Genomic DNA, 9,685 nt, shown 5'->3' with positions numbered 1-9,685 from the left:
ATTGGTCTGATCCAGCAGGGCTCTGTCACGTTCTTACGAAGAGGGATTGCGCAAAACTCCCCCACTTCCAGTCATGGATATATTTCTCAGGATCAAACCTATTCAGTGCTAAAATGAAAATGTGTGAAGGTTGTTAGCTTCTTTTTGTGGGTCAATTATGTCTCTTTGCTTTGTCCTTCTTACCTAACAGAGAGCTGAATGAAGACCATGTTTCTATCTGGACTGCTCCCTCCTAGGGGATGGCAAAGGGCTGCAGCGGAGCCAGCTCAGGTAGGATCACAGAGAAGAGGCCTATTCAAAGTACGCTTCCCAACTGGAAAAAGAGGGAGGGGAATACACCCTTCAAGCTCCAGGGGAGGTCCTTGTTGAGGAGACTGGTTTTATTCCCTGAATTGTGACTGAAAGTTTAATATTACGTGTATAATGTATTTAGAACAATAGGGCCAGTTTGAAAATGCTTCTCTCGCTACTTTCAAAACAAACCTTTTCAGTTTTGGAATGAATTCCGAAAGTTTTGTTTCCTCAACAGACACAAGGTAATGTAGCAGAAAAATAACGAGGTCCGCACACAATTTCTGGTTTGAAGCGAGGTTTACTTCTGGTACCAAAAGTAGAACCTAGTCGGGCTTGGCTGCCCCAAAGACTGAATTAAAATCATTCTGTATACAGACAGTTTTCTTAACAGGCAAGCAAGGAAGGCCGGCACACAGGCTTATCTGATTTCAAGATCCCTCCTCCACAGAGTCCTCCCTGGTAACATTCCATGACATCATTCCCTTACTTATCTACTATAGCAAGATGCCTCTAAGAGGCCGTTTCTTATCTTTGCTAGCCAGCTTGGGCCTGTACCCACTGTTCGGTGGTCAGTGTTTCAATGGAAAAGTTACATCAGATATTTTAATTATTGGAAGCAAAACATGCTCTTGTTCAATGTTATAATTATTATTATAGGGGTATTAATTAATTATTCAGGGACTCCCCTTTAGTAACTGTGGGCATGTATTGACTAGTATCTGTAACATCACCAATACATGACTTCCTACTCTCCATATGCATCTCCAGCTTCAACTGTTTTGCATCTTTCTTTTTTTTTAAGAGTTATGATTTTTCCCCTCTGAAGGGAGACTTATAAATACATGCTCACACTTCAGGCAGCCCACCTGAGGCACAAGAAAAGCACTGGCAGTAAATACAGCTGTGTCTATTCAATGTAAAATTTAGGTAATATAAGAGAATCCAGTAGCATCACAGGAATTAATATAATCCTGCTGTGAGCCTCATGTTCACCTTTCCAGGAATGCCCAGGATGCTTCAGCAAAACCCCAGAGACTCCTTATTTCGTCTCTCAGGTTTTAATTCGATTTTTAAACGTTCCATGCTGCCATTCTTCCAATGTGGCATTCATGGTGCCTTATAAAACCTGACAATAAAAACAAGCTACATAATCCCAACTGTCAAAACCTGAATGGAGAACAGCAGGTAAATGATCAGAAAAGGAGCCAGGACAGACTACCTTTAATCTGAAGGATCCAAGAAGGCACCAGCTAAATTTCTCTCTGATGGAGTTTGGTGATTAGAGCATGACATCTGAAAAGATTCTCTTTCCTATAACTAGAAAGCAGCAGCATCTGAAGAAAGATCTAGATGGGCCCTGCCCTTTTTAGTGGTTCCAGAAGTAGAAGAAGAAAATATTGGATTTATATCCTGCCTTATACTCTGAGTCTCAGAGTGACACACAATCTCCTTTATCTCCCCGCCCCCCACAACAGATACCCTGTGAAGTGGATAGGACTGAGAGAGCTCTTACAGCAGCTGCCCTTTCAAGGACAACTCCTATGAGAGCTATGGCTGACCCAAGGCCATTCCAGCAGCTGCAAGTGGAGGAGTAGGGAATCAAACCTGGTTCTCCCGGACAGAGCTTACTTTGAGTCAACCCAAATGAGATGCTGAAAGATTCAGGGAAAGATTACCATTGTGTCTGATTTGGCCCATAACCTCTGCATAGTATCTTCAGACAATATCTAACACCACTGACCCAGAGCAGAACATTTTCAACAAATGGGTTACTGTTAATAGGACCATTAACCACAGCAGAGACCTGCCTCAGGTAGGAAGATGGAATAGAAACATTTGTAGTAAAATACAGAAAACATTCCAGAAATTGTCAGGTCTGCAAATCACTTCATGTGCCCAACCATACATCAGGTAGTTGTCTTTCCTTCTGTTATGGTTCAAGTTGAAACACTGAATATTTTCTAAGGAAATGTGCAATCTGATTCTCATTCTTTAATACAATTGTGTGTTGTCATCATATATCAGGGGCTTAGGAGGACCTTCTGCTGGCTGCCACCACTCTGGTAAGGGTCTGCATGGGAGGGCCCAGAGCATCCAACCACCTCTGTCTTCCTTATTAGTAAATACCTCTTAACTGTGACCAAGGAAACGTGAGGACCCAGGCAGTTAAACAACAACAGTTTGCTTACAGTGCTCAAACAGTAATAAGTGGGTGATAAACATTTGGTGCAGCAGTGAAATATATATATACAGTAAAGGTTGGCGCAAAAAAAACAAAAGCCCTGACATGTTTAGCTAGACATTCCCTTCATCTAATACCAAAACTCACCATATTGGATAAGAGATCTCTCCTGCTGTCTTTTCCAGAGAGAACACACCCTGTATGCGCTTGGCCCTTTTATGCTTTCTTACCAGTTCCCACCCCTCTCTGGGCCAGCCAATCAGAGGGGATCCTGGCAAATGTAGGCCCTCTGTAGCTACTTCTAGGCAGGTTTCTGGAGCCTGTAGGCCTTACTAGGCCCAGATTCGTGACAGCCGTCAAGTTGCAACCATCTCATAGTGTCACCAGGACCATGCGGTTTTCAAAGCAAGACATGACCAGAGGTGGTTTGCCATTGCCTTCCTCTGCATAGCAAACCCCCATCTTCCTTGATGGTCTCCCATCCAAAGACTAACCAAGGCCGACCCTACTTAGCTTTCATTCTCTATCTGTGCCCAAACCACTGGGAATATTGTCAACTGAGTGAGCATCAATTTTGTTCTTACAGAGGCTGGTGACTTTTAAAGATGTGGCCGTGTATTTCACAGAGGCTCAGGGGGCTCTGCTGGACCCGGAACAAAGAGCCCTGTACAGAGAGGTCATGATGGAGAACTATGAGAACGTGGTTTCATTGGGTAAAGAACTTGCTTTCCTGTTTCTTTTAAGTGGGAAATGTTTGAAGTAGTTCTGTTGATGAATACATGCTAAAAGGGAGAAAGTATTTTCAACCCAGTTGGACAGCTGAACCCTCTCTGTAGTTGGGAGTGGTGGTGGAAAGTGCCCTCAAGTCGCAGTTTACTTATGGCGGGTTTCCAAGGCAAAAGACGAACATTTGAACATATGAAGCTGCCTTATACTGAATCAGACTCTTGGTCGGTCAAAGTCAGTATTGTCTACTCAGACTGGCAGCGGCTCTCCAGGGTCTCAAGCTGAGATTTTTCACGCCTACTTGCCTGGACCCTTTTTAGTTGGAGATGCCGGGGATTGAACCTGGGACCTTCTGCTTACCAAGCAGATGCTCTACCACTGAGTCACCATCCCTCCATCCAAAGAGAGGTGGTTTGGCATTGCCTGCCCCTGTGTAGTGACCCTGGACTTCTTTGCTGGTATCTCATCCAAGTCCTAACCTGGGCCAATCCTGTTTAGCTTCCAAGAACTGATGAGATCAGGTTCAGGGCAGTTAATGAGCTAGCATCTCATAATTGTAGTCCAAGATGATCAAATCATTAAAGATTGACTGACTAACTTTTTCTGAGGAGTAAACACATTTACTCTTAATAACGTAGTACCACATACGTCCATTTCCTTCTGATATTTCTTTTTTTCTGTCAAGGTTTTCCAGTTCCCAAGCCTCACCTCATCTCTCGGCTGGAAAGAGGGGAAAATCCATGGGTGCCACTTTCTCGGGCCTTGGATGACAGTAACCAATCAGGTGAGGGGCAGAATTAAGCCATTTGACAATGAATAAGTTGGCGTCTAACCCCACACACACACACACACACCAGTAGCCTATGGCCTGGTTCATTTTCATTCAGGTCTCGCTCTAGTTTCTTGTTTGTTGTTGTTTTTCTGACTATTTAAATACTTTATTTCTAACTCTGAACCATTCTAAAGACACTCAGAAAGTGTTCAGAGCTTCCGTTTGTGCTACTGCCCTTTGTGTTGTGACCCATTTCTGCATTTCATTTCTCTGTAACAACACTCAGGGACTTGGGAGATTCATAAGAACATAAGAGAAGCCATATTGGATCAGGCCAATGGTCCATCCAGTCCAACACTCTGTGTCACACAGTGTCCAAAAAAACCCAGGTGCCATCAGGAAATCCACCAGTGGGGCCAGGACACTAGAAGCCCTCCCACTGTGCCCCCGCAAGCACTCAATTGCAGTTTCCATTAATTGCTTAACAACATGTTATGTATCAAACTAGACATGGGCTGAGGGTGCCATATTGAAACATAATTTTCTTGAGTAAGAGAGCCCAATTTGGATGGAGATTGTGGTTTTTCCTTGCGGAGATACTATTTATCCTGTTGTGGAAACTTAGTCCATCAGCAATTGCATGTACATCAGTACAGATATGTTTCTTTAATGGGGCAAATAGCAGCTTCCCGGTCCCTTTTCAGGCAGGACAGACAGAGCCCTGGGTAAAGAAGACAAGCCCCCTCTCCCTGCACACCACAGTGCTGATTTGAATTGGGCCTCTACGCACCTTAAAATTAAGTTATAAGAAATCAGTGAATGTTCTATGTTTGGAGTGTATAGTTTTGACTGAAACTGGAATGGATCTCAAAAGAAGAATTGCAGATTTATACCCCACCCTTCTCCCTGAATCAGAGACTCAGAGCAGCTTACAATCTCCTATATCTTCTCCCCCCACAACAGACACTCTGTGAGGTGGGTGTGGCTGAGAGGACTCTCACAGCAGCTGCCCTTTCAAGGACAACCTCTGCCAGAGCTATGGCTAACCCAAGGCCATTCCAGCAGGTGCAATGGAGGAGTGGGGAATCAAACCCAGTTCTCCCAGATAAGAGTCCACACACTTAACCACTACATCAGACTGGCTCTCTTAAACAGTACAATGTTTAGCTAGGCCCACAGCCATGAAGCTGTCTGGGAGATTTTGGGCCAGTCACTCTGTCTTGGTTTAACCCTGCCTCACAGAGTTGTTTTAAGGGCTGAATGGCAGTTGGGCAAATGAAGTTCTGTGTTGGTAAGTGTAAGGTGATGCACATTGGGACAAAAAAATCCCAACTCGGGTATAGGTTGGGATTGAACTTGCTGAGACTGAGAGGGGAAAAGATCTTGGGGTCACAGTAGATACCTTGATGAAATAAATAAATAATAAATAATAATAATAATGAAAGTGTCAACCCAGTGTACTGCAGCAGTGAAAGAGGCAAATTCTGTGTGAGGAATTGTTAGGGAAAGGATTGAAAATTAAACGGCCGATATTATAATATCCCTGTATAGGTCTGTAGTGCAGCCTCATTTTGAATACTGTGTACAGTTCTGGTCACCATATTTCAGAAAGGAATTTACAGAGCTGGAAAAAGTACAGAAGGCAAACAAGATGGGGATGATTATGGGGTTCCCAGGAAAGGCTGAAGAGTCTGAGGCTTTTCAGTTTAGGAAAGAGATGACTAAGGGGGGGGCATTAGAAGTGTATAAAATTATGCAGGGGATGGAGAGAGTTGACAAAGAGAATTTTTTGTCCCTCTCCCAAAATACTAGAACTTGAGGGCACACAATTAAGTTGATGGGCAGTAGACTGAGGAAAGACAAAAAGGAAATACTGCTTTACATAGAGAGTGATTAAAATGTGGTGTTTGCTGCCAGAGGATGTAGTGATAGCCACAAGGAGTAAGCAGCTTTTTAAAAAGGTTAGATAGATTCATGGAGGAGAAGTCTGTCAGTGGCTACTAGCCATGGTGTCTGAGGGCAATCTCCACATTCAGAGGCAATAAGCCTCTGAATCCCAGTGCCAGGAGGCAACAGCAGAGGAAGGTCTTGGCCTCTATGCCCTGTTGTTACCCATCCAGAGGGAACGGGTTGGCTACTGTGAGAGGCAGGATGTTGGACCACTGGTCTGACGTAGCAGAGCTCTTATGTTTTTAGGGGTGGAACCATGCTGTTGAATTCTTTAGAGGAAGGGTGGGATTAAATTGATGAACACGAGTTATTGAGGAAGACTCAGCATGGGTTCTGTAAGGGAAGATCTTGCCTCACTAACCTGTTACATTTTTTTGAGGGGGTGAACAAACGTGGACAAAGGAGACCCGATAGATATTGTTTACCTTGACTTCCAGAAAGCTTTTGATAAAGTTCCTCATCAAAGGCTCCTTAGTAAGCTCGAGAGTCATGGAGTAAAAGGACAGGTCCTTTTGTGGATCAAAAACTGACTAATTAATAGGAAACAGAGAGTGAATATAAATGGGCAGTCTTCACAGTGGAGGACGGTAAGCAGTGGAGTGCCGCAGGGCTCAGTACTAGGTCCCATGCTCTTTAACTTGTTCATAAATGATTTGGAGTTGAGAGTAAGCAGTGAAGTGGCCAAGTTTGCGGATGACACTAAATTGTTCAGGGTGGTAAGAACCAGAGAGGATTGTGAGGTACTCCAAAGGGATCTGTTGAGGCTGGGTGAGTGGGCGTCAACGTGGCAGATGAGGTTCAATGTGGCCAAGTGCAAAGTAATGCACATTGGGGCCAAGAATCCCAGCTACAAATACAAGTTGATGGGATGTGAACTGGCAGAGACTGACCAAGAGAGAGATCTTGGGGTCGTGGTAGATAACTCACTGAAAATGTTAAGACAGTGTGCGATTGCAATAAAAAAGGCCAACGCCATGCTGGGTATTATTAGGAAGGGAATTGAAGACAAATCAGCCAGTATCATAATGCCCCTGTATAAATTGATGGTGCGGTCTCCTTTGGAATACTGTGTGCAATTCTGGTCACCGCACCTCAAAAAGGATATTATAGCATTGGAAAAAGTGCAGAAAAGGGCAACTAGAATGATTACAGGTTTGGAACACTTTCCCTATGAAGAAAGGTTAAAACGCTTGGGGCTCTTTAGCTTGGAGAAACGTCGACTGCAGGGTGACATGATAGAGGTTTACAAGATTATGCATGGGATGGAGAAGGTAGAGAAAGAAGTACTTTTCTCCCTTTCTCACAATACAAGAACTCATGGGCATTCAATGAAATTGCTAAGCAGTTGGGTTAGAATGGATAAAAGGAGGTACTTCTTCACCCAAAGGGTGATTAACATGTGGAATTCACTGCCACAGGAGGTGGTGGCGGCCACAAGCATAGCCAGCTTCAAGAGGAGGTTAGATAAAAATATGGAGCAGAGGTCCATCAGTGGCTATTAGCCACAGTGTATATATATGTATGTGTGCGTGTATATATATATATAAAAAATTTTGGCCACTGTGTGATACAGAGTGTTGGACTGGGCCATTGGCCTGATCCAACATGGCTTCTCTTATGTTCTTAAATAGTGATAGATAGACAGACACCTTCAGTTTGTTTATTCATCTAGTTTCTGAAAGATATTTCCCCAATCAGTTCTGCCATTGTTTCCTTTCTATACCAGCAGGTGGCATTAGAAAAAAGAACTCGTGCCGCAAGTGTGGGAAACGTTTTGCTCAGAAATCAGACCTGGTCATACATCGGATAGTCCATATGGGTGAGAAACCCTTCAAGTGCTTGGAGTGTGGCAAGTATTTTGTGCACCATTCAGAGCTTGTGAAACACCAGCGAGTCCACACAGGAGAGAGACCATTTAAATGCCTGGAGTGTGGGAAATGTTTTTCTCGTCAGTCAGTCCTTGTGAATCACCACAGAATCCATACGGGAGAGAAGCCCTATAAATGCTCAGATTGCGTAAAATGCTTTACACAGAGATCACAGCTGGTCAGACACCGAAGGGTCCACACAGGAGAGAAACCTTACAAATGCCTGGACTGTGAGAAATGTTTTGCTCGTCACTCAGTCCTTATAAATCACCAAAGAGTCCACACAGGGGAAAAGCCATATAAATGTTTAGAGTGTGAAAAATGTTTTGCTCGTCAGTCAGTCCTTGTCAACCATCAGAGAGTCCACACGGGTGAGAAACCATATAAATGCCTGGAGTGTGGAAAACTTTTTGCTCACCAGTCCAACCTTGTGAATCACCAGAGAGTTCACACAGGAGAGAAACCATACCAATGCCTGAAGTGTGGCAAGTGTTTTGCCCAACAATCTGACCTTGTGAAACACCGGCGGATCCATACAGGAGAGAGACCCTATAAATGCCTGGAGTGTGGAAAATGTTTTGCTATACATTCAGATGTGGTGAATCACCAGCGAGTTCACACAGGAGAGAAACCTCATAAATGCCAGGAGTGTGGGAAATGTTTTGCTCAACGTTCTGCCCTCGTGAGCCATCAAAGAGTCCACACAGGAGAAAAACCCTACAAGTGTTTGGAGTGTGAGAAATGTTTTGCTCAGCTATCAAATCTTGTGAAACATCAACGAGTCCACACAGGAGAGAAACCCTACAAATGCTTGGAGTGTGGAAAATGCTTTGCTCGACATGCACACCTTCGTGTACACCACAAAGTTCACTCTGGAGTGAAATCCTATGAACGTGGCAAATGTGGCAAGAGCTTTATAGAAAAAGGAAACTTTATTCAATATCAGATAGCAAACACAGGTGAAATAATACAAGGTTAGTAAATTATTTCCCTGAGGTAATCTTTTTGCTGCATCTGTCACCCTGCCTAGATTTGATACTCCATAGTACCTTAAGGTGAAGGCCGATGTCGTATTTTACGAAGAAGAGATTGGATTTATACCCTTTCCTTCACTCGGCATCTCAGAGCAGCTTACAATCTCCTTCCCTTCCTCTTCCCACAACAGACACTCTGTGAGGTAGGTGGGGCTGAGAGAGCTCTAAAAGAACTGTTCTTGAGAGAACAGCTATGAGAGGACTTGTGACTGACCCAAGGTCACCCAGCAGCTGCATGGGGAGGAGTGGAGAATCAAACCTGGTTCTCCAGATTAAACACTGCACCAAACAGTTATGATATGTTCTTTATCTGAGGTACAAGCCAGGATCGCAGTTTGCACGATAAAGTCAAATAAAGCAGTTTTGCTCTTTCCTGCATGCTTCAGGAAGGTTGCCACTTAAAAAGTGTTTGTTTGTTTCAATGTTCATTTTTCACTTCTAAAACTGTCATGGGTATTTTAAAGCACATGCAGAACTAGGATTGGGGGATGTGTATTTGTGGAAACACGACAGGAACTAGCAATTGGCACCTTCCACAGCTGGATTTGAATAGAAGCATGTTGATTAGCTTTCGGATAAGTTTGTCATCTGCCGGCATTGGCCCTAATTCCCTGCCTTCAAGAAACTGAGAAAAGATCTGGGAAATGGCCTCCCTAGTGATGTTCCAGGAATTTCTTTCCATGTCTTTACCATGGATATTAGGGGGTATACAGTGTCTTCCAAAAGCGATGTCACATCCTCCACAAGCTCCTCCCTCTCCAGGCACCACCCTCAGAATTTCCAGGCAGTTGCCAAGGCAGTGCTGGCAATTCTGTTTCCAGAGCTCTCCTCATAAAATTTGTACTGATTACAGTGAAGG

The 9,685-nt window shown here is 43.9% G+C and overlaps 1 protein-coding gene across 1 annotated transcript; it reads left to right on the top strand.

Moving 5' to 3' along the window:
- The first annotated feature begins 207 nt into the window (after nucleotides 1–207).
- On the top strand, nucleotides 208–8,808 carry LOC132571912 (zinc finger protein 501-like). Its single transcript, XM_060238704.1, has 4 exons — nucleotides 208–270; nucleotides 3,063–3,189; nucleotides 3,888–3,986; nucleotides 7,654–8,808. Exons 1-4 carry the CDS (start codon nucleotides 208–210, stop codon nucleotides 8,769–8,771), a joined length of 1,407 nt encoding a protein of 468 aa, XP_060094687.1. The 3' UTR covers nucleotides 8,772–8,808.
- Nucleotides 8,809–9,685: the final 877 nt, after the last annotated feature.

The sequence above is a fragment of the Heteronotia binoei genome, chromosome 5 (assembly GCF_032191835.1).
Source record: "Heteronotia binoei isolate CCM8104 ecotype False Entrance Well chromosome 5, APGP_CSIRO_Hbin_v1, whole genome shotgun sequence".
Classification (NCBI taxonomy): domain Eukaryota; kingdom Metazoa; phylum Chordata; class Lepidosauria; order Squamata; family Gekkonidae; genus Heteronotia; species Heteronotia binoei.
Note: the sequence above shows the minus strand (reverse complement) of the source record. Positions and strands in the feature narration are given on the sequence as shown.

Excerpts from the sequence above, each read along its gene's own strand:
- LOC132571912 (XM_060238704.1), top strand. The coding sequence starts at position 208 with ATGTTTCTATCTGGACTGCTCCCTCCTAGGGGATGGCAAAGGGCTGCA. Across the intron at positions 271-3,062 it reads CTGCAGCGGAGCCAGCTCAG|AGGCTGGTGACTTTTAAAGA; the intron begins GTAGGATCACAG and ends TTGTTCTTACAG. Across the intron at positions 3,190-3,887 it reads TGAGAACGTGGTTTCATTGG|GTTTTCCAGTTCCCAAGCCT; the intron begins GTAAAGAACTTG and ends TTTTCTGTCAAG.